We start from the raw sequence: 24,044 nt of genomic DNA, 5'->3' as shown, positions 1-24,044 counted from the left end.
TTTTTCCTTCTGAAGTGGGATGTTTTGTGACTTGATTTGCTGGCTGGTGCAGAACTAGTTATTTACATTTATACCTTTAAGTCTAATTAACTGTTAGAGTGCTGTAGCTTTTAGTCTGGGCACTTAATACATGTAAACAGCACTGGGTCCAGAAGGATCTGGTTAATGAGCCATAATAAATGGCATAATGTGCCAAAAGTGTGTTAGAAATTCCAGCATGCTGAATATACTGGATTTTTGCAACTCTTAGCTCAAGTTCATGACACATGTACTGACTTCAGTGGGACTATTAATCTTCAGTGATGAAAACTCAGCGAGAATCTGACCTGCTGTTGTTCCACGTAGTTAAATGTGGCTGGTAAAACTTAGGAAAACAAACTGCAGCCTTTGTAGGGGTAGTTGTTTCTGTCCTGTTGCCCATTTTAAGTCTTCAGGTTAAAAAAAATACCTTTTAATGACCAGATTAGTCATGCTGAACGCTGCTAATGGTTTATTAACTCCCGAAAGATGCGTTCTGTAACCAGAGATGTCAAAACTCCGGTCTTAAAAACATAAAGTGCGTGCTGGAATCTCTGGGGACTTCAGCGCTCTTATTAATACATCGTGCTGTTCCTGGAGCGATGAAACGGGACCCCTCGAGCTACGTTCTGCCTTCAATTACCCGTTACAGCTGTTGACGTCAGCCGGTTCCACGCGTGTGAGGATGGGTGGGATTCAGCCTTTTTTGTCTTGGCACAAACATCTGTTGCTGTAGCTGCGTTCTGTGAACAGCGGGATCAGCCGCCCCGCCTGAGGAGCTGCTTTTACACCGAGGCTTTTCACTTTCTCGATGGACAAAATGACCGTTTTTCAGTGTTATTAGCTGCAGTAATCCTCATTCTGCCCCCCGCCCCCAGCATCTATGTGGCAGGTTAACGCGGCTTGGAACGTGCTAGTCTGCATCTTAACAAGTCTTCAGGGGGCTTTAAATTGTGTTACGTTAATGGATTGAACCAGCGTAATTGAAAACCACCCTAATTTTGCCTGTCAAGGCGCGGTCTGGAAGGTTGCTCTGTTGCTGCCCAGTGTTTTCTCAGGGAATGCAAGATCTAGAGGGAGAGGTGGCCAAGCTGTGGTCCTGTACCGCTGTGGATCCTTTTTGCTGCTCCTGTACCTCTCAGAATCGCTGCGGTGGTGTTGCTTTCCGTGAGTTGAAGTCTGACCTAGACAGGACTGGGGATCTTGGGGATGTGGGTCTCACTCTTGGCGTTGTTACAGCTTTTCCCCTCCTGGCTTTAAGTAGAGTCTTGGTGACGTTTCCAGGGTCACCAGCACTTCAGTGGCTGAGTCCAAGTCTCGCTGCCACCCTGGGGATACCGTGGGCGTTTGTCCTGTTTTGTGCTGTGCTGTTTTTTACGAGGAGGTACTTACTGCTGCACCCTGCTAAGCTTTACAAAGAGAGCGAGGACATAAGGGCCTCATCGATCTTCAGTTTTAATTCTTAGCAGGCTTTGCAGACTGAGGGCTCATTCCAGTGGGAGCGGTGGTGGAGCTGAGAGGCATGTGATGGATTTCTGTGCAGGTATGGGTTCGAAACACACCGGGCACTGGGCAGAAAGGGAGGGGGTAGAGGAAGGGCAGCAAATCTCACAGGAAATGGAATTTGGGGGAAGGCTGGTGAAGGAGCTCACAAAGGAGACCGCGGGGCTGAGGAGTGTCCTCTTGCCACGGCAGAAGCAGGTGGGCTCCCACCCGTCGCTCTGCCGAAAAACTTCACAGGACGGGAGGGGAACTTTGTTCCTGTGCAAAGGAGTTGTGTCTGTGACACCGCTGCCCTGTGCTCCATGTCACTGGTGTCTGTGACACCGCTGACCTGTGCTCCATGTCACTGGTGTCTGTGTCACCGCTGACCTGTGCTCCGTGTCACTGGTGTCTGTGTCACCGCTGCCCTGTGCTCCGTGTCACTGGTGTCTGTGACACCGCTGCCCTGTGCTCCGTGTCACTGGTGTCTGTGTCACCGCTGCCCTGTGCTCTGTGGGTCAGTGTCTGTGACACCGCTGACCTGTGCTCACCTCAGGGTCCCCTCTTTTACCTCAGAGCCCCCGTGGGGTCCCCCCATCACCTTTGGGGTCCCTCCCCTGTCACCTCAGGGGCCCTCTGGGGCACCACCCCACGCAGCCACCTCAGGGCCCCTCGGGGACGCGTCAGCTCCCGCGCCGCCCCTTTAAGAGTCTCTTTGTCTCCTAAACATCCTTATTTACCCTCTCGTGACTCAACCGAACTTCAGCCCGGGATTCACAAAGCCCGGTACGTCACCGTGCGGGGCGTGGCCCGCGCAGTCCCCGCCCCTCGGCGCGGCCCGCCGGCTACTCCACCGTACGCCATTGAAGAGCTCCCCCTAGCGGCTACGCAGAGCCTGTAAGCTCCGCCAGAACTCTCCCCGCCGCGGCGTAGGCTGCGCAAACGGTGTCCGCCGGTGCGCCCGCCGCGCCGTTAGCGCCCGGCTCTGCTCTACGGAATCGGCGTAAGTGCCGGCGCTGAATGCGGAGCGGGGCGAGGGGGCGGGAGAGAGCGCTGTGTGGCGTGCGCTGCAGCCAATGGCGAAGCGGGGCGGGGCGCGGCGGGCGGCCAATGGGCGGGGAGAGGGGCGTGGCCGGCGGCCGTTGGGGTGTCTGGCGCTGGTGACAGCTCGCGCGTGCTGATGATGGCGGTAAATAAAGGGGCCGGGGGGGGGGAGACACCGCGACCCGCCCGAGGGGAGGCGGGAAGGGGCGAGGGGCTGAGGGGGGGACACCCCGCTGTGAGGAGGGTGCTCAGGGGTCCTTGGTCCCGTCCCCACAAAGGGCCCCCCCCCTCCCCTCAGTGCGGTTGGGGGGCGCGGGGGGACCTGAGGCGAACCCCGCTCCCCCCCGGCCCGGCGGCCGCCGCCTTTGTCTGCGGGCGGGAGCCCCGCGCCGGCCTCGGCTCCGCAACTTTCCCTTTGTTGAGGCGCGGGGGCCGGGGGAGCGCCCCCCCCATCCTCCCCGTCCCTCTGCCCGGTACCGGCCCCTCCCGGGGCTCGGCCGCCCCCGCCGGCCGGGGCGGGAACAGCGCGGGGGGGAGAGCGCCCAAAAACTGCCCGCAGACCCCCTTGCTGCGCTCGGACCGGGGTGGAGAGGGCACAAAAATGGGGAAAGTCGGTGCTGATTGATGCTTGTGTGAAACAAGGAAAAGCCGCGGGGTTCGTGTGCGGTGAAAGGCTGAAGTTAATCGGGGGGCTTGGGGTTGGGTGTCTCGATCGCTGGTGTCTGCCCAGGGAGCAAAACATCCCTTAAAATCACGTTTTAAACAGAATTCGAAGCAGAGGGGGCGGCAGCAGTTTGTAGCCTCCTCCCGCGAATGCTCGAATAACCAAAGCAAATAACGAGCCAGTTTTAGCAAAGCTGCTGATTTTAGGAAACGCGCCCGCTCATCGTCTTGCGTGCGGTTGTTCGTAGGAAAAAGAAGCGTGATCCGTGTGTCAGAACAGCTCCTGGTGTGCAGGTACAGCCCGTGGGGACACGGTGACGCGGCGGTGGAAGCGCCCGCTTGGTTCGAAAAACACAGCGTGAGGGGGGAGAAGTGGCTTTACTTTTCAGAGCGACACTTGTAGTTTTAATGAGGGAAAGATGCTGTGAGCTCTTGAAGGCGCTGAGCTCATCTCGTGTGGAATGTTGCAATATTTGGTTCTTTTATGTCCTGCGGAGGAGGAGCCGCTCGCTGGGACCCGGGGAGCGCGGGGAAGGATGCGATGGGAGCCACCAGTTCCTCAGCCCGGGCAAAACTCCAGTTGAGTTCGGCGGGAGCTTCTCCTGAGCGGTGTCGGTCGTTCTCGTGCAAAGGCAAGGCGAGAAATAGGGATGAGATTAGAAGGGATGATAGGTGGGAGTGGAAGCAGAAATAAGGTGTCGGGGAGGGGGAGGAAGGTGGAGATCCGAGCTGCTCATTGAGACGAGATGCACGGCTGGGATGTGGAAACGGGAGGGGAGAAGGAGCTGCAGGAGAGGGTGGAACCGCGAGTATATAAACTGTGGGTATGTGTGAACGCTGGGGATTAAACTTGCCCTGGGATTAAGCAAGTGTCGGTGTAACAGAGCGGCTGGAGTTGCGCCGCTGGGCTGCTCTGCCCTGGGCAGCGGCGCTCGGGGTTGATCTTGTTTTACAATCATCAGATGAGTTGGCATGGTTAAAAGAAAAGCTGGGGGGGCGGGCCAGCAAAGCACTTGGTGTTTTTAATTGCTTTGAAAAGATTCTAGGTGCAAACATTCGAAAATTATGTGCCAAACATGAGCAGCATTTGATGTCTCTGAGCTACGTGTGCTTTCAAACACGAGGCTGCAAACGGTAAACGCTTGTTTATTTTTCCCCTAATCATTTTTCCTGTTAATATGAGCTGACTTCAAGTGAAAAGGGTGTTTTGAAATTGGCAGCTTTTCAGGTCTGGAATAGTTCTTGGTCTTGTGCAAGTTCTGTTTGCTACAAAGAATTTTGCTTATTTGCGAGCAGGGCTTAACAATAGTCACATATGCAACGGTTTAGAGAGTGTTGCAGCTAGTATGGCAAGACTGGGGATTTATTTAGCTGTTGTGTGTCCAAAGATCGTTAGTGAGGAATCCGTGGCCGCGGTTGCTGCGTGTGGCGCAGAGCGCTGTGGTTGACGAGGCACGCGGGAGGCCTGAACGATGGAGAAATGGTCAATAAGTCTCATGTGCTGCAGCTTGCGAAACAAAGCGGCGCTTGCTCCGGTTAGTACTTGGGTTTGTGAACTCAAAGGGAGCGGCAAAGCATCTCTTTTGTGCATTGAACTGTTAATCACAGGAATCCTACTGATAAAAAACCTAAAGGTCACGTTTAGCGTGGTGTGTGGCTGCTGCGTCTGGGAGCCCGAGTGCTGGTTGTTGCTGCAGTGGGTTTCTTGCGCCTAATCGTGATCCTTCGCACGGTGTTGGCTTGTTTGCGGCTCTGTCCACATCAGACATTGCAGGCTGCTTTTTTCAATAAGGCTCGCTAGAGAAGTTCATTTAATTAGGTGATCATAACGTGGTGCACGGCCAGGTCTGTCCTCTTGAGAACTTCACTGGGAAAGTAGGAGACAAATCCAGAAGCAGCAGCAGCTCTTTCCAGCGCATCCCGCTCCTCCCGCCCTGTGCTCCTCGCTGTCGCGCTGCTCTGGCTGTGTCGTTCGGCCGCTGTTTCAAATGAAGACGGAGAACTGGACTGCGCGGCTGTGACAGCTCAGAGTTACTGTGAGTGCAGCTGAAACGCGTCTTGTGCGACGTATCAGTCGTGACAAATTACTCTTGTAGAAAAACGTTCACAGGAGGTGCTTTCTCGATGTTTCATCATTTTGCTCACTGGAATGCAGAACGGTGCTTCAGCCAAAGCAAAACCCGCGTACTTGCATGTAGGGGTCCCTACAGAAGGCAGGAATTACTAAATAACGTGCTCCATCTCGATCTTTAATAGCATGGTCTCTCATATTGTACCTCAGTTTGTTGTTTGTATCACGAAAACTTTTACACTCAACCTCTAAACAAACACCCCGAAAAAGGAAGTTTTTGTTTTGGCCTCTCTGGGTGAAGGCAGTTTAGAAAGGACCGATTTAATGGAGAAAAGCTTTAGTTCACTTATGTTCTTTTCAGGCTTTTCAGTCAAAGCATGGAAGATCAAGCCAAGAGTTATGGGCCACAGCTGTGTTCCTCCATTGAGACCTTCTATAGCGCATCAGCTGAGCTGATTAAGAGATGGTGACCACAGCTCCCTTCCCTTTTTCCCTCTGAAAGGCAAATCCGTCCACTTGATTGAGAACCGCTGCCCTGCAGCCGTGTTTCCCCATTCACTTTGCGGTGGGCGGCTTAGATCTGATGAAGAAATACTGTCCCGTAATCGCGTTCTGCCCGTCTCGTGCCGTGAAAGGCTCTGCAGGCAGCGCGCGGCTCCGAACCGCGGCCGGTGCCCTGGTTGTCTCTTGCCTCGTGCTAAATACGACTTCACCCGCTAATTTTAGATAGTTTAGAATTCCACGTTATGTTGTATATTAAATGCGTTCCAGCTGAATAACAAGAGCCGTGTGAATTAAGAAAATGATAAGAGATTTGTGGCTGCCTTCTAGCTCGAGCGTTATCTGCGTAAATACCGCACTGTAGGCTATCAGAACCAACAACTTTTTCATCCACTAAACTTCAGCAAAAACAGTTCCGCACTAATTCCTCCCGTCCCCCCCACGCAGGTTTGTGTAACTCAGTCAAACGAGGAGCAAACATCATTTTTGGCTAATTTGGCCTTGCATTTGTGTTCACTGGGAGGGTTTTATACTTGGTAATAGTTGGTGGCTCTTCTGGGTGGAGAGAGGGATCTAAATATTGATTTAAGCAGACCGTACGTCTATATACTTGTGTGTGTATCTATAGATACTGGACAGGACAACATGCTTTGGGATGCGTGGGGGTTTTCAGTCATTACCGACCGGTGAGAAGCGATGTGTTCTAATTCAGAGATGGCAGCTGGTTCAGTGTGAGCCAGAGGGACCCTTAACGATAAATTAACCGAAACTTGGGTTGTGTGTTACTTAAAATGAAACCCCGTTGTCTGGGGATGTAGATCGGTGGCTTTCTCTCTCCTCGCTGTCCCATCCGTGCTTCCTCTCATGGAAGCGTAGAGAGCAAGAGCAATTCATTAAGGTGGTTTGTTGGACTTTAATTAAATTGAGAGAGTGATGGTTAAATATCTCTGCAAAGATACAAAAGTAGGGGAAAGACAGCTCCTCACTCTCCTTACTGGTGCCTTTCAGTTTTTGATGTGCTTAAAACCCACACAAAGGTGACAAACGTGTTTGAATTTTGAGTATTCTAGACTTAGAATAGTATTAGTTATTCTCCAAAAAATCCATGTAAAACTCTGCTGTTCTGTACAAGTTGAACCAGCTGTTTATTCAGTGGAGTTGTGAGAAAGAGCCCTTAGCTTGGGTTTAATGATGTTTAATCATTCTTTCAAAAACACAAAGGAGGTACTAAAAGCCGTTCAGCTAAGCTTTAAGGAACTAATAGCTGTAACTCAGATTCAAAAGTGATTTAGTTCAGAGGTAAGTCTATAATCCTACCAGTCATGAGTTAATCTGTCATCAGACTAAGACTAGAAGCAAATCTATTTAACTAAGAATAGTTAATTCACCTGAATGAGAGCAAGGCTGAAGACCCTTCTCGCAAGAGCTGATTTATTTGCAGAAAATGTCATATTGAGGCTGGTGAACACAGCGAGTGTTTCTCAAAGGCGGCCTCAAAACTCCCACGTGGACGTCTGTGCTGCTCTTCTGCAGTAACGCAGGGAATATCCTGCTTGTTATCAAATGGGAAGGTTTTAGGAACAGCTTTTTGAGGCACTGGATCGCGGCATCAAAACCGAATCCACCCCGTCTTTGGTTTCCTTGTCCTGTTGTCGTTTCATCTCGAGACAAATTGATGCGGTGAACTCTAACCTCTTAGGAGGGTAGTTTATTAAAATAACAGATGCTATAGAATCGGGCCGCGGTTGATCTTCCATTCTTAAAGAAGATTAACAACCTGATATTCTGCAAATCGGGTTCCCGCTTCCTGCATCGTTCTGGTACGGCGTGTTGTGGTGAGGACAAAGGCACAACTCAGATACTGCCCGTGATTCCTAGTATGCAAATTGGGAATCATTCCATCAGGAACGGGGGAGAAAAACAAAAAGGTGCATATGAGCAAGTGAATTGTTCCATAGGTACCAGAAATAGGGGCTCAAGCCTCGCCTGCCAGCTGGACGGCGGGAAGGGCTGGGGTTCTTAGTTTTGCTAAAGCCACTTCAGGTCTCCTCCTGCACACCTGGGAAGAGGCAGGTTTGCGTTTATTAAAACCCATAGCAAATGTTCTTGCCGCTGCTGTGTTTCACTCACTTGGGGTTTTCAAAGGCTCGGTAGGGGCTGATTGGCAAGGGAGGGGAAGGAAATGATGGAGAGGTGTGTGGAAACCCGTCGGTATTTCATCTGGTAATCCCTGCTCCTCAAACGTCTCGAAGGCACCTTCCCTGCTCAAAGCGCAGCCCAACGTGGCTGCGGAATGTCGCACTTTATATTTAATACTCTTTGCCTATTCATGACGGCTGGGAAGATAATAAGCCCCAGTCTGCTGGGTTGTCTTGTTCTTTATTGCTTCAGTAGATGGCACTGACATGTTCGTCTGACTGATCGCTTTATGTGTTGTATCAGCTGTGATGTTGTTTTAGATTAGTTAATAGTCTGTCTAAGATTCTGCCAGGATGAATATGAATTAAAATGGGGGAGGAAGAACAGCAGAGGACTACCCGTAACTTAGCAAGTATTCAGTGCCTGGGATAATCCGTCTTTGTGTCGATCACAAAGAGCTGGTGAAGAGGCTGCTGAGTGCCAGGGCTGTTCCGAGCTCTGCTGCAGCCGCCTGGATTCTCCGCTGCGCCGGAGCCGGAGAACTTCACCTCGTACCTGTGCCACGGGGCTCTGCCCTTGCTTTGCTGTTGGCAAAGTCGCGTGTCTCTTGATACAAAACCCATCGGGTTTTGCAAATGCTGGGGGAACGGAGCAAGGTGCCATAGATCAAAATCTGACTGCTCCTGACCTTGCTAATGGCTTTGCCAGCAGCCCAAAGTTATGTTTAATTTGTTGACGTTGTTGTGAAAATGGGTGGAAATTGTGTATAATTTGCCCTATCAACGGTGGAGTTTTAGTATTTTTAATACCTAATGTCTGAACTATTGCTGTGAGCGGCAACTCTGTATTGTTCGCCTGACAATCTGATGAATGTGATACGCACTGGATGTGAGAAATAACGTTTACAGAGCGCGGTCGGAAGAAATAAAGCTTTTGTGTTCTGGCAAACGCAGCGTTTTGGCTGCCTTGTGGTAGGCCAAGACTAAAAGGAATAATAAGGTAGGGAAAGTGGGGCCATAAGAAAGCGGCTGTTTATCTCCTGTGTTGCTGCTTTGTTAGGCCATGTTGAAACAGAACATGGCTGGTTTTGTTTAACTGGTACCTTGTTAATTATTCTCGAGCTGCCCTGCTCGCCGTGCCGGGTCTGGGCCCGTGAGCACGTCAGCGCATCCTCTGCCCGTTCCAGCAGCCTCGCTAAGCTCGACTCCTTGCCCAACTGGGCAGTGCTAAGAGTGAAAGGAAACAAAAAGACACCGGTTTGGGTACAAACCCCGGCAGTTTGGGGCTGCTGGGGTATAAAAAACTGCATTTCCAAATAGTGAGAATTGCTGTAGCTCGGGACTGCGAGTCGGTGCCGCTGATTCTGCGTCTGCTAAAGCTGTTACTGCCTGTGCCAGCCGAGTGTGGTTCAGGGGCAAACATGTAGAACACTTCAAAATGCTGTGGCATGTCGCAATTATGGCAATTACATGAAAAATGTATGAAATCATGTTGTCACAATTATGGAAATAGAATTCGTTGGGAATTCATGGATTCTATAAAGCTGGTTGCTTGACCCATAAAGTGAAATTATTGCTTTATCTCGGGCAGTTAGCATCTACTTGCAGACCGTTGTAGTGCCAAACGTTCCGTCGTGTTCGGTAACTCCAGGTGTATGTAGCTGCTCTAGGTGCTCCGGGTTCCGGGCGCGAGTTGCTGCCTGGAGCAGGGGAAACGCTGCGGATGGGTGGGATGGAAAGCGGCGCCTCCTCTATACGTGTCCATATCGTGGTGCCCAACTTACTGACGCTTCCAAATGCCAAACCAAAAATCAAACCTGGGAAGCCTATGAAAGGGGAGGGAGGGGACTTGATGTAGCGCAATAAATGGAGAAACATTAACTTCTAGGAAGCCGGGAGCTAAGGGGTGTATAGCATTTTAATAATGCTTTTTAACATCCAGGGCTGCTATGGAGTAACTGCCCACATTTTCAGGGAACTGCAGGACATGCGTCTTTATTGCTCGTTTGTTTTGCAGTGTGATACAGAGCAATATCTGCTTCTTTGAGCTTCCTGAGATGATTCGGGGAACGAAGTCCCGCAGAAGTGGCGTTTACCTCCACTGAGGAAGCCTGTGCAGGAAATAGGGTTTTCTTCACAGTTGTATTTCATTCATCGCTTTGCGTGTCTTTTCAAAGACTCACTGAATCTTGAGTCATCTGTACCATCTGTAACTCTTCCTCCTGTGTTTTCCTTTGTTTTCCCTTTGTCAGCTGCGTTCATTTGCCTGTAACTCACTCGATAGCGCGTCACCCTGGGTAGAGAGAACCCAGCAATTGTGGGACAGAAAGCTGACAGATTTCAAGAAAATCTGCTTCCAGAATAATTGCAGAATTCTCTGGGGCTGTGGTCGCTCTTTGGAGCCGCGATTTGAAGGTGTAAAAGCAGCGGGTTTGGACTGGAGGAGCCAAGGGGGAAACTGTCCCTGCCCGGGGAGCGGGCGGCTCTGGGACAGGAGAGGACAAAGAGCTTTTTGGGTGTTTTCCAGGTGGGTGGGTTGAAATAACCAGAGGAATCAAGTTTTTGAGTAGTTTTATGCAATTTTAACATATACATATATATATATACACTCTCCAATATCTCCTCTATTGCATTTTTGAGTATTTGCAGCAGGCTGGAAATTCTGCTCTAGGTTTGTCCCTAGAAAGTTGTTTATTGGGGGCAAGAGGGGAAGGCGCTTGTGGTTTTGCACCCAAGGTTTTTAAACCCATTTGGTCAAATGTGAGATATTTGTGTAGGATGTGTAGTTTTGACCACAAGAATACCCCCAGCCCCTTCCCTGAGCCCTACACTTCTTTTTCCTTTGCTTCGTGCACATTTATTGAGAAAAAGCAAGTACCTAGTGTCAACGGATCTGTGCAGATGTCTTTAATCAGTTTCCAAATGTGTAACAATGGTGCAAAGAGACATAATAACGTCATGTGGTTTATTTTAACACTCTTTTAGGGTCAAGAGCCAAATGGTTTCTGCTGCGTTTGGTTCTTGAAGCTATTATAGGATCTTGCCGTAAGTTTCTCCGGGATTACGAGGCATGCAAGAAAAGCAAGCGGGGTCTGACCCGCTGTTTAAACACCGCAAGCGATTTGCAAGGGAAGAGTTTTTCAAATTGTCTCTAGAACATCACTGGCAGTCCAAGAAGAACTGGGGAATCCAGTGTCCTTATTTTCCTTGTATTTCCTATGCTTTTATTTCAGCTTTAACTCACCTTTAGTGGCATTGCGGTGCAGCCCCATCGTTCTTCTGGTACCTCTGCTCCATACTGAGCAATGAAGTTGTTCCCCCAGCCCTTATCTGGAAAAGAACAGATCTAAGTAGGTGAGAAAGGACAACTATACAGACATTGCTTAAAGTGAGATCTACCTTGATGGAAAAAGCTGCACACCCAAGAAATAAACCTGATGTACCGTAATTGCAAAGAGTTTTTGTTCATTTCCAAGACCTTAACATGTGAGGTGTTAATTCTCCATCATTAAGCGCTCGTGTTGCTCATGGCTTGTCCTGGGCTGTCACGTCAGCCACATGAATTACTGTTCACTTGCAATATCTTAAATACTTCCACCCCGGCATCTTTGCAGGGTTGGTTTGGTTTTCTTCCCCTTGTGCAGCTCTTTGCAGGTCCTGACTCATCTCTGTGTTTTCCTTTGATAACGCTCTGTAATTTCTCCTGTTGGTGCGTTCTTTGTATTCTCGCTAGTAGGTTGTGACAAGCCGTTTGTTTGCTGATGGAAAGAGGAGCACGTTTTGTTCTGAGTCGTGTGCGTGGCTCTCAGTGACTTATTTAACGGTCTGTGCGCGTGTTTCCCGGTACCGCGCGGCCCGGTTCATCGCAGTGCTCCGCGTTAAATAAACACCGTTCATTTGTAACACAGAGCAGCCGAATATACGTGGGATCAGCGCTTAGATTTGCGAGAGGAGTATCCAGAGATGCCTAAAGAGAAACAGGTGGGGAATATCACACGCAGTATCAAAGGTGCTTTTGTGCTGAGAATTGCTGAATTAAGGTGTAACAAAGCTGCTTTGTTAACTGACCAACGCCGTTCAATTCTCTGTCCTTTCTCAAACAGGAAATCTTGCCGGCCCGCACAGGAAAAGCAAAAGCAGTTGACAAAAGGCTTGTAATTTATATCCTGACAGGCCGCTTCATTGTTAAACACGATTCGGTGCCGCGCCGGCTCAGCCGGTGATTGATTTCCGCGCAGCCTGTTACCCAGCTGAACGCAGCAACGTATCAGCGGTGTTCCTTTCTGCCTTGGAAATTAAGGATCAATCCGGTGCTCTTTGACAATCTCGTGTCCTGAGCCCTTGCAGGGCTGGCGAGCGGCTGCGCTCGGCCCCTGTTTGATCGGCCTCTAGGAAATGGTGTTTAGAAGGCCTGGGTTTTGTTAGACGGTACGAATCTGGTGAGACGCAAGGGTTAAATTCCCAGCACTGTCGCATATGGCAGTGAGCAGAATCACAGATGTTGATGATACAACATAATTAGTATTCTTTTATGTAAATGAAGGCTGTCAATGTTACCATAGTGTCTATACTCTTTGGAGCTGGAATCTGTGCCGCTCGGTCTCACCAAGGCGAGACGGGATTATTCCACAGTTCTCTGGCAAGACCTGAGCAGAAAAATTAAGAAGAAAGAGGGAAAAAAAGGTCAGAGAGGAAGGTGGGATGGGATGTTTCCAGCTTGGAAGGAGGAGACCCAGTGTGTCCTTTGTTTAGTGCGGGATTTCCCAAAGCGTCTTGGCGGGGTTTGTGAGGGGACGAGCGCAGCGCTGGGCACATTCTGGGCTGCTTTAGATCAATAACGAAAACGGTGATTTAGGCACCGCAGGATCATTCTGTGGAGATGGATTCTGGAGCGGCCACTTGTGCTTTCAAGTTGAGTTCAATAGTAGAAGAGCTTTGATTTTTCTTTTTGTCTTTAACAGATCCCATCTTCAGCAGCAGTGGCACTGGAAACGGAGAGTCATTTAAGTAATTAGCATGATTTGGGGACCACTATCAAGGTGTTTTCTTGCCGTGGTCAGGCGGGTTTTCTGCAGCTGGTTGGTGTCTGCCCTGGAGCTTCGGGGCCTCGGGGTGTTGGACTCTGCCCCTTGTGAACTGACCTTTGGTCTCGATGTTCTGTCCGCAGAGCTGACGCTCTGTGACATCTGTGACCGCCTGTGCGCGCTGCCGCTGTCCCTCCGTCACCACCTTCTGCTGCATTCAAGTGCTGTAGTTGTAGATGTGTAAGCCAGGGAATTTAGTCTTTCTTGGATTATTACAACGGATATGTTTTTTAAATCTTTCCTGCCTTGGGCAAAATGCAGGATTTTGCTGTTTTTCTGTCCTCTGTAGTTCTTATTTTGTTGCCGCTCACATTTGACAACTATTCGTTGCTTCATTTTTATTGTTTGCAAAATCATCTAGAAACCAAATTTAATTCAGGATAGATTTCCCTTTCTTTTCCCATCTTGTCCCTGCTCCTTTCCCGAGTTACGGAAGCAGCCAGAACGGGCGCGATCGCAGGAGCTGCGTGTTTGCGCCCAGTTCTTTTAACTCACATCTTTGCCATATGCTGGGGCACCCACTACTAAAGACTTATGGAGAGGCTACGTCGTCAGCACTTCCATAGATTATCAGAAAATGAAAGCGGGAGGATGGAAATTCCAGACTGCCTCTTCCCTGTGCCGTTTCTTACCATCTCTGTGTTTGTGTCCGAGCTGCGTTCATGCTTCGACTTCCAGAAAATTCTGGTTTCTGTAACAAACGTGTTCTCCGCAGCAGCGCTTGCACCGAGGGGATTAATCGTGTTGGAAAGCAACTCTGCCAGCGTTCTCACTTGGTGTATGTGCATCACAAGAATATTCTCTCTCCAGGGCTTTGGAGCTGAGCTGCCTCACAGCGAAGACTGGAGCAGTAATTAACCGCTGGCCATGGGGCGGACGGGCGCCCCGGAGGCGGCTCCGCGGAGGGGAGGATGTTCAGCCGGGACCCCGTGAGTAGCGCGAGCGGCCGCTCCTGCCCGCGCTCCTGCCCGCGCTCCTGCCCGCGCTCCTGCCCCCGCTCCTGCCCCCGCTCCTGCCCGCGCTCCTGCCCGCGCTCCTGCCCCCGCTCCTGCCCCCGCTCCTGCCCGCGGCGCCGGGACGGGCAGAACAAACCGCGGCGCTGGCGCACGGCGGTTCGGACACACTCTTTGGGTCTTTTATACAACATGGGGGCACAGGACACGGAGTGAAAGGTTTTTGCACCTTCTTGTATCCCTGATTTGATTTATCTCCACTCACACTATAGAGATTTAGTAGATCAGTTGCTTTTACTGCTTGTGCGCTCATGCAAACATGCAGACGTACAGATGTTCCTTTAAGTTTATTATAACATGGTCTTACACATTTCATTTTTTTCCCCTGTTGATTTTTTTTTTAAAACATGGGAATGTGCGGGACGCTGTGGGAAATTGGGGAATTCAAGGATAGAACGTGAAGCCCGCAGACTTGCAAACGCTCTGGTTATGACAATTATCTGATGTTTTTGTGGCTTCTGCGGGAGGTTGGTAACCGCGGTCTGGTTCCCGATGGCCTGCATTCCCATTCCAACTGCATTTCGTATGTATCAGTTTCACAAGGGCAGACAAAGATCAAACGTGTGTGTGGCCGCAATGAACCGTTTTCCCCGGGGGGGCCGCTCTGGGTGGGTGAGGTGGCGGGGGCCGCCTGGGCCATCCTGAGCACAGAGACACTTTTATTCGGTAGACCTTGCCAACCCAATATCTTTTGCTGCTACTACAAACCGCTTTTAAAAAACTATGCAGAAATAACGCAAACTGCACTTGGGATTGATAAGACGTGACATCTGTATTTTTATAGGTACAAGAGAGATAATTTTGGATGCGTATAGTGGCTCTAAGACGTTTTCCTTTCTCTTTTTGCCCCCCAAGGTCGAAGCAGCGCAGACTCCTGTGAGACATGGATAGATGCAAACATGTTAGGCGGCTACGACTCGCCCAGGACCACTCGATCCTGAACCCGCAGAAGTGGCACTGCGTGGACTGCCGCACCACCGAGTCCCTCTGGGCTTGCCTCAAGTGCTCCCACGTGGCGTGCGGGACGTACATCGAGGAGCATGCCCTCAAACACTTCGAAGAGACCGGGCACCCGCTGGCCATGGAGGTCAACGATCTCTACGTCTTTTGTTACCTTTGTGAAGATTACGTCTTGAATGATAACCCGGAGGGCGACTTGAAGTTGCTGAGAAGTTCTCTGTCGGCGATCAGAAGTCAAAAACATGATGCGTCGACAAGGAGCGGCAGGACGTTGCGATCGATGGCTTTGGGAGAGGACGTGAGCAGCCACCCACGGAGCCCTCAGGGACAGTCGCAGATGCTCACCGCGCTCTGGCACCGGCGCCAGGCCCTGCTTGCCAAGGCGCTGCGGACCTGGTTCGATAAGAGCTCTAGGGGCCAGCTGAAACTGAAACAAAAGAGGCAAATGGAGGAGCTGGAGAAAAAGAAGGAGGCGGCTCGGCAGCGGCGGCAGGAGATGAAGAGGCAGCTCCTGGAGGAGCTGGCGAACACTCCTCCGCGCAAGAGCGCCCGGCTGCTGTCTCACGCGCACAGGGACAACTTGATTCCAAGGAAATTCAGGGAGGTGGCGGCCGCTTCTCCTACCTCAAGGCAGGTGCAGAGCAGCAGGTTCAAACAGTTTTATTCCATCCGGCGTAAGCCTCTGATGACTCCCGGGGTGACGGGTCTAAGGAACCTGGGAAACACGTGTTACATGAATTCTATTCTGCAAGTGCTAAGTCACCTCCAGAAATTTAGAGAATGTTTTTTGACACTTGATCTCTGTGAAACAGAAGAACTCTTAGCCAAAACTGTGAATGGGAAGTCTCGGGTGCCTGGCAAATTGGCAAACGGGTCGGCCGCTCATGAGCCGGGGAGGACTGACAAAGTGGGAGCCTGCGGCGCGCAGGGCCTGCCAGCTGCCTTAAACGGCGGCTCCTCCATAAGCAGGAGTTTAGAGCTCATACAGCCCAAGGAGCCGAGTTCAAAGCACATCTCCCTGTGTCACGAGCTGCACACCCTGTTCAGAGTGATGTGGTCGGGGAAGTGGGCGCTGGTGTCGCCGTTCGCCATGCTGCACTCCGTGTGGAGCCTCATCCCCGCCTTCCGCGGCTACGACCAGCAGGACGCGCAGGAGTTCCTCTGCGAGCTGCTGGACAAAGTGCAGCAGGAGCTGGAGTCCGAAGGAACCAAGCGCAGGATCCTCATCCCGTTCTCGCAGAGGAAGCTCACCAAGCAGGTCCTGAAGGTGGTGAACACCATTTTTCACGGGCAGTTGCTTAGTCAGGTAGGCACCTGCTTTTGCACAGAAATCAACTGGAGCCGCTCGCACCAGGGAGCAAAGGCGCCGATTCTTGAGGAGCCACCAGATAGGGAGAGAAGTTGCTTAGGAGCGTCTCCTGAGAAAGAAATCTGTTGGGTTGCTGTGCAGGTTGGGACGTTTTTGACATTTGTCACGTGTATTGTAAATGCAGTTGGCTTCTGCCACTTCAGAATGAAAGCTGCACAAGTACAGTAGTTCTGTGCCCTTAGTTTTAAGTTTTTGCCGTGTTTTAAAGTGTCTTTGTAATTTGTTTTGTCCCTGCCTGGTTTTGTTTCTGTGGCTATAGAAAGAACGTTCTGAAAGTCCTCAATTACGTTTGCTTTCCAGGAGAAATGAAATGCGTGCACCACTCAGCACCGAGGGCTGGCAGGACCAGCCCACACGCAGTATCACACGTGTGCGTTCTCATCACTATTTATATCGTCCCTCTCAGTGCCAGTCTTACTGAGCTTACCGCCCGTAAGAACTTACGTGCACGTTAAAGATTAAAAGGTGTATTTTCCAAGTTAAAGCTTTTGGCTTTTCAGGGAGAGGGTGTTTGAAGTCGTGGTTCATTTGAATCATCTCTGCAGTGCGTGAACTTCTTGTGGGCTTCTTAACTAAAAGCTCTTTGTTGGGTCGGCTCTTGACTCTGGACGTGGCGCGTGTTCTGAATTCAGCGGTAGGTCTGTGTTCACAGCGTGAAGATGCTCACAGATCAGTGTAGTTTATCTGCTGCTACCATACACTATAAATAACTTGCCAAGCTTTTTATTCTCCTTACGTAACTCTCGTGTACACATGCTGGATTTAACTTCAAACCCCTCCATGCGCAGAATTCCTTCCCCAACTACGAATCCGTCTTGAAGCTCCTGGTGCCTTCAGCGGATGAAGCCGCGAGGTTGGGAGTTGGTTTCTGGCAAATAGTTCTCATAATGACACAGAGTTTGAGCAGATTTGCTTTCCGGTTTTGTTACCTCATGTTCTCACTTTCTGCCTCTGAGTTTAATTGAAAACTTTGCTGCTGTTCTTCCTGAATACTCTGGGATGACATAAGGAAACAAGCGCGTCTGAAATTTGTCCTTTCGTGCTCCATTCAAGAATAATTTTTATATAGTTAGCAAATAAAACACTAAGGGAATTATACACTTTGAAATATGCAAGGAAAGTAGAGAAAATGTGGAAGGAAGATTGCATGATAAACGCAAACGTGTACTTTTTGTAGTAGAAAAGAGATCCAGGGTGCTTGTTACCAACGGTGAACTGGTGGTGTGTCTGTAATGGTGTTTTTCTCTGTAATGGTGTTCAGCCGAGGCGGTGAAGGGAAACAGTGGCTCTATTCAAAGAAATGAATTGGGGAAGCAGTTGAAATGATGTGCTGCAGACAGACAGCTCGCAGACTGGAATGAGCAAACGCGTTTCTTCTGCCTCACAGGTCGCCTCTGTGCGCCTGAAACTGCGCTGCCCTTTGGGCGCAAACCGGCTGTTTATTGTGGGCATAAACGCCCGTCTGCAGGTGTGTGTGTTCATAACTTCATCTGTGCCTACGCGTTTCATTCCCAGGTCACCTGTATAACATGCAACTACAAATCCAACACGGTTGAGCCCTTTTGGGACCTTTCCCTGGAGTTCCCCGAGCGCTATCACTCGCTGGAGAAGGGGCTGGTCCCGGTGAACCAGACGGAGTGCATGCTGACCGAAATGCTGGCCAAGTTCACCGAGACGGAAGCGCTGGAAGGGAGGATCTACGCCTGCGACCAGTGCAACAGTGAGTGGCGCATTGCTGCTGTGTTTTAAACCTGTGCGTTTCGATCCTAGAGGTTCCTGCTCTGCGAAGGGATTAATGAGAAGCGTTTCCTCGCGTGTCCGTCCCGAGTGCGTGTGTCCGGCCCACCGCCACTGGAAAAAGAGCTCACAACGTGCTCTTTTCCCCTTCTGAAAATGAATGACACCCTCACCATCTTTGCCTTGATTTTGTTTGTTTGGTAGGCAAACGGCGAAAGTCTTCTCCGAAACCTCTGGTTCTGAGTGAAGCTAAAAAGCAGTTAATGATCTACAGACTACCTCAGGTCCTCCGGCTGCACCTTAAACGCTTCAGGTGAGTGGGGCCGCTCCGTGGGCAGAACGGGCTCGCGTGGGCGCTCAGCTTCTCGCGCTTTCCGGGAAATGCACGTGTATAGACATTTTACCCAAACCAGGTGTGTGATGCCCTGTCAGTACTACTTACATTGCAATCAGTAGCTTGTTTGGAGCATGTGTTCTATTATACACACAATATAATGCTTTGTAGATGTTAATGCTGGTTTCCTCGCATTGTATTCAATGGTATTTGTCTGGGTTTGCAGACGATTTGAAACAGCGGCTGTGAGGTGGGTGAACTGATGAGCGAGAGTTGTTGAAGCTGGGAGCCTGTGATAGTTAAATCCCACTATTCTGTATAGACCTGCTGAATTAAATGCAGCGAGTTCAAAATGTTATGGAAAGCTTCTAAAACGGTTAGCACAGGGAATCGAGGTGTGTGGGGGTTGTATTTATGTAACTGAGTATTTAAAGTGCTGTTAGACCGTCACAGTAGGTGCGTGTCTGTCTCTGGCTGTTGCAAATCTCAGCAGTGTCCTAACAAATAACAAGTGGGCGTCAGCTGTATGCAAATATGCCGATGTTAGAGCGAAAAGAGAGGTGAAAAGCCCCCTGCTGCCCTGGTGTTATTCATTTCCTATCTCTGTGAGCGCAGTCAGCAGCAAGCGGGTGCTCGTGTGCGCGGCTCCCCGGGCTGAGCCGCCAGCCGGCCGCGTCTTTGACGGTGCCCGTGTGTTTGCAGGTGGTCTGAGCGCAATCACCGTGAGAAGATTGGGGTCCATGTCCTCTTTGACCAGGTATTAAACATGGAACCTTACTGCTGCAGGGACTCTCTCTCCTCTCTTGACAAAGAGACCTTTGTCTATGACCTCTCCGCTGTGGTGATGCATCACGGGAAAGGGTTTGGCTCAGGACACTACACAGCGTATTGCTACAACACGGAGGGAGGTGCGTGTGCCTTGTGACGAGGAAACAAATGCAAGAAACGCGTGTGCTGTGCCGTAGACGTAGTGCGTTGTAAAGCTTTATCATCCGAGTTGTTTGGAACCAAGTTTCCTGACGTACGGTAGTTTGTTTCCTGGAACGTGTTGCTAGTAGCATGTTTTCTTTTTCTCTCTTTATTTTCCCCATAAAGCACGGGTTGCTGCTCGTTGCTGTGCGGGTCCCTTTTACCGCTCGCTGTTAACAGCATGAATGCTTTTCCCATGCGATGTGACCCCGTGGAGCTGCTCCAGCTGGGCGTCTTTTCTCAGTATCCTTGGGATGATGAGATAAACAGAACGTGTTTTGAAACCGGACAGGGACTATTCATGAGTAACATCCGCAGGGTTCTGTGATTTTCCAGCGGTCCTTTCTGCAGCTGAATTAGTATTGACTCTGCCTTCTGACGTGCAGAGAAAGACGTACAAATTGGCCGTCCCCAGGGAAGTTTTATTTTCCTAATTGAGTCTTGGGGCTATAATTTACAATTTGTTAAATTATGATTTGGTCTTTCCAAACTCAGTTAACAGCACAGAAACTATCAAAATGTTTTCCAGATTAGAACCTCTGTTCCAAAGCATCTGTAGGGGAAAGACAGCGATGCCTGTCTCCCGTTTGCTCTGTGGATGTTTCCAATGAACAGTTCCAAACGCCCTGGGAAGGAACGCCGCCTCCCTCACTCGTGTCCTGTCTCTCCTTTGATCCCCAGGTTTTTGGGTCCACTGCAATGACTCCAAACTGAATGTATGTAGCGTGGAGGAGGTGTGCAAAACCCAGGCTTACATCCTTTTTTACACTCAAAGAACAGTGCAGGACAAAGCAAGAATCTCAGAAAAACAACTTCAAGCTCAGGTGCCGTCCAAACACAGCGATAAGGACAGAAGGCTGACGTTCCCGTGATGGGAGCTCTGCAGCTCCATCAAGTCTCCGTTTCTTTAAGAACCGTTGGCATCTTTCCTCGCCGTAGGAACAAGGCTGCGGGAAGGGATCGGGTCCTGGTTGCCGCCCAGGGTCTGGAAAAACGTTACCGAGCTGTGCAATTCTGACACGTAAGATTGTCCTCAGAATCTTGGTTTTAAAGCATCTTCTTGTTAAATTATGCTCACAAAATCCAATGAGAAAGATCGATGCTGTATTATTCATCTCATATCAAAAGGGAATGGCTTAAGGTGTGTCACAAACGAGCACAGCCAGGAAACAGAAGCGTTCAACTGGCTTCAAACCCCACTGGTCCCAGTAATGCTGGTATCACTCCAGAAGGAGCAGGTACGGTACCCTCCCCTCTCATTGCCGTGCAGATTGCCAGGGTTTGGGTCACGCAGTCACCCAGGTATTTATTTGGACGGTTGTTGGGTAGCTGGGGGTGAGTGTCTGCAGAGCCGTTCTGCTGGAGGAATGTTCAATGTTCTTCTAGCAGAGAAACTGTTCCCCCAGGCCCAGCCAGCTCTGCTGTCCCGATTGCTTTGCCATCGTCGGAGGGCAAACCCGAGGCTGGGGAGCGTTGCCAGCAGGTTTCACGCTGTTACCGAGGCTGCGTGCTCACTGGATGGTTTATTCTCTGGGCTGAACTGAATTGGCAGCTAAATTCACTCAGAATGTGATCTTAAAACCAGTTCTGCTCTGGAGAAAGTGTGTTTAAAAGCAAAAAACCAAACCCCTGTAATAAAACGGGAGCGTTCCTGCGTGTCACACCTGGTTACAGTGGCAGCAAAGCCAAAGCCTGTGCGAGGGCACGACTTGGTGAGCGGGTTAGAGCGGAGCCTGAGCCCGGCGCGCGCAGCCCCGGCGGCGGGAGGGGACGTGGGGGCGTCTCACGCCGCAAACCAGCACGCGGTTCAGCCTCCCGAGTCTTTATTTCTGCTGGGACGTAAAGGGAAGGAATGTAATTAAATCTCAAATTCCATGTTGAGTTTGGAAGGCTGGAAAAATGTCTGTATCCATCATCATCTTGATTTGAGAATCGTGAGTGAAACGCAGGGCCTTAGGTGACTATTCCTAGTCACTGCTCAACCTACAGTTGCACCTCAGGTGTTTTTATAATTTGGGGTTGGCTGTTCACCTTTCATGTTTCAATCAGGTCTGAATATGTAACTGCAGAGACATGACCTTTTCAATCATGGTTTGTTGAGTTTTTAAAGTGGTTAAAGGTGAAGTAATCTAAAGCACGAGGCTCCTCAAACAATGGGTGTCCCAAATACCATTCATTCCTCTCTTTCCACTACCACAACTCTGAATCTCCTCTCCTATGGGTGAATGGATCTCTCTTCCCTTGGCTGCTGGTGGTGGCTGCGGCCGCGCAGACACGAGCACGGCAAACAAGAACCTCCTGCTTTGTCAGAGCACGGCGTCGCGCCCGCTCTCCTCCGTCCTTCAGCTCCCCATGTCTTGTATGTCTGAGCAACATGCTGCTTTTCGAGCCAACAAAACCCACCTTCTTGACGGTTAAGTATAACTTGGAGATCACATGCTGTTATTTTTTGGAGACGAGAGTTTGAAACAGTCCTGTGGGAACTGATTCAGAAGTTTTGGGGTTGGTTCTCTACGTGTGGCAGGGTCCGGAAGGATTTCTGATCGATCTCTGCCTTCAGGTGACGGTTCGGTGCCTTGTACCCAATAATATTTTTCATGGAACAGAAACGTTTGGGAAATGTCGTGAATTTCCCCCTCCTGACACAAGCGGCGGGTTTGCGTGTTGTCACCCGTGCTCATGCTCACTGGTGTTATTCATTTCCTATCTCTGTGAGCTCAGCAGCTCGTGCTTTAGGAGGTTGAAATCTCTGTATTTGTCGTAGCGCAGTGTCTGGGCTGTGGAACTCCCCACCTCTGATTTACGGCGACATTTTCATAACGAGTGTCGTCTTCGCTCACCTTTAAGAAACGGGCGGCCTCGAGGCCGTTTGCTGCTGCTGCGAGAGGAATGACACATTTCCCCGCGAAAACCAAGTTTTCACCTCGTTTATCAGACGTGTAAACTGCAGTAAGTTACCGCTGCCAACCTGCAGCCCACGTAAAAGAGAGTTAGGTCCTGTTTTCTTCCCTGCTTAACTTCGCGTTGGTTAAGCAGTCAAACTCTTTAAGCCACATCTATACATCCAAGGAGCGGTTTACAGGAGAGGAGCAAGTGGATGAGTTTGTTTCCCGTAAAACTTCTTTTTTACAAGTCTGTCTTTCCACAGAAGAAACTTAAACACATCTTAGAAAGTTAAAACAGCTTTTTGGAGAGGAATGTTGGGCTGGGGCAGGATGCTGCCGGGACCCCCCGATGCTGCCGGGGACCCCCAGTGCTGCGGGACCCCCAGTGCTGCGGGACCCCCAGTGCTGCGGGACCCCCCAGTGCTGCGGGACCCCCAGTGCTGCCAGGAACCCCCAGTGCTGCCGGGACCCCCCAGTGCTGCCGGGACCCCCAGTGCTGCTGCCCTGGACGCGTCACTCCTGACGAGCAGGGCAGAATTAAAGCTCATCTTCGGCACTTTACAAAGTTAATCCTGCTCTAGGAGAGGGGTGCTGGGAGGGAGCTGTGGGGAGGAGACGAGCGGTTTTCCTCCGCTGTGAAGTGCTGCGCCGTGTGCTGGGGAGAGGAGCCGGGTGGTTTGGGAGGGTCTCCTGATTTTCAGGGACTCTGGGGGGTCTTTAAGTCAGAGCAGCCTGTGGTTCCTGCCTCACGTTCCTGGTACATGCGTCACTCAGGACTTAAGCCGCTGCTGCGCTGCGCTCCCAGCGAGGCCGCCGGTGCTTCAAGGACGCTCCCGGGCAGCCGCGAGTGACGAGAGAATCCAATTAATTACCGAATGTTTCTGGCAATCTGTCCAGCTGTCTCACAGCTTGGGGCAGCCGCGCTGCTCCTAATCGCAGGTTCAGCAGCTTTTATTTTAATCAAGGTTTGTTAAGACAACATCCAGTAAGTCACCTATGGCAGCCTTACATACTTAACTGCATGAACTGCCCCCTGCCTGAACCCGGGCCCCGGGAGGAGATTAGTGTGCTCTAAATCAAAACTAAGATTAACTATAAAATGATTTAAATGTTCTAATTAACCCCCTTGTCCCGCAGAACTGTTTCTGTATAACTCAGATTATCCGTACTTCAAAAGAGCTTCATTTCTCTACAGGATGTTAAAAAACCCGCTTTGAAAACAGCGTTTTTCTGGGTAGCGGGATGTTTGGCTTGGGGCAGCTCTTGGTCACAGAGCGCAGAACGACGTTTTAAACCGAAAACCCGCACAAACGCACCCAAAGAACCTGAGCCCGCGCTGTGGTCCCGCTGCCGAACGCTCAGGGCTGGAATTAATCCTGCTTTATAAACAGCATCTCCCAGGAGCTGTCGGGTGGGTTCACAGCAGATTAAACCGCGGGCGCAGCTCCCTCGGCCTCACGTGGCGCTGCCCCCGTCCCCTCCGCAGCCTCAGCACCCGCTTCCCGCTGGGAACGGCAAACTGGGCCCAGTCCAGGGCGCTCCAATGCTATGCAACACCAAACCGCTTCTTCCTGCCTGCTCAGCCCTACAGCACCCGGCCCGGGTTTATCTCCTCCAGTCACCCCAGGAAACCTCCTGGTGCCCCGTTCACCTGCGGCTTCTCACAGGTTCGTTTGTCCTTGGAATAATTAGCCGATGGGTCCTGCTCACAGCCCGGGACTGCACTCGTCCCTTTGTCTTTTGGGTGTGAAATACAAAACATGTTTTTATGATTTT

General features: G+C 50.6%; 1 protein-coding gene across 7 annotated transcripts; it reads left to right on the top strand.

Annotated features, from left to right (window-relative positions):
- Positions 1–1,440: 1,440 nt before the first annotated feature.
- On the top strand, positions 1,441–24,004 carry USP49 (ubiquitin specific peptidase 49). Of its 7 annotated transcripts, XR_014185684.1 has the most exons (8): positions 2,618–2,689; positions 13,812–13,930; positions 14,870–16,280; positions 17,859–18,063; positions 18,285–18,393; positions 19,117–19,322; positions 20,065–20,404; positions 23,464–24,004. XR_014185684.1 is itself a non-coding variant. In XM_082068942.1 (7 exons), the coding sequence occupies exons 3-7, from the start codon at positions 14,898–14,900 to the stop codon at positions 20,253–20,255; spliced, it is 2,094 nt and encodes a 697-aa protein (XP_081925068.1). In that variant the 5' UTR covers positions 1,441–1,561; positions 13,812–13,930; positions 14,870–14,897; the 3' UTR covers positions 20,256–21,469. The 7 variants fall into 7 exon arrangements, 6 of the variants coding, with proteins under 6 accessions (XP_081925068.1, XP_081925067.1, XP_081925071.1 ...); XM_082068942.1 differs by lacking the exons at positions 2,618–2,689; positions 23,464–24,004 and adding an exon at positions 1,441–1,561 and having other exon boundaries at positions 20,065–21,469; XM_082068941.1 differs by lacking the exon at positions 23,464–24,004 and having other exon boundaries at positions 20,065–21,469.
- Positions 24,005–24,044: the final 40 nt, after the last annotated feature.

This window comes from Streptopelia decaocto (assembly GCF_964273445.1).
Source record: "Streptopelia decaocto genome assembly, chromosome: 19".
Taxonomy (NCBI): domain Eukaryota; kingdom Metazoa; phylum Chordata; class Aves; order Columbiformes; family Columbidae; genus Streptopelia; species Streptopelia decaocto.
This window is presented reverse-complemented; position numbering and strand designations above follow the sequence as displayed.

What these genes read in the sequence shown, in the direction of transcription:
- USP49 (XM_082068942.1), top strand. Translation starts at nt 14,898, where the DNA reads ATGGATAGATGCAAACATGTTAGGCGGCTACGACTCGCCCAGGACCAC. An exon ending in ACGGGCAGTTGCTTAGTCAG is followed by an intron (nt 16,281 to 17,858) that starts GTAGGCACCTGC and finishes TTTCATTCCCAG; the next exon opens with GTCACCTGTATAACATGCAA. An exon ending in TTGCTACAACACGGAGGGAG is followed by an intron (nt 19,323 to 20,064) that starts GTGCGTGTGCCT and finishes TTTGATCCCCAG; the next exon opens with GTTTTTGGGTCCACTGCAAT.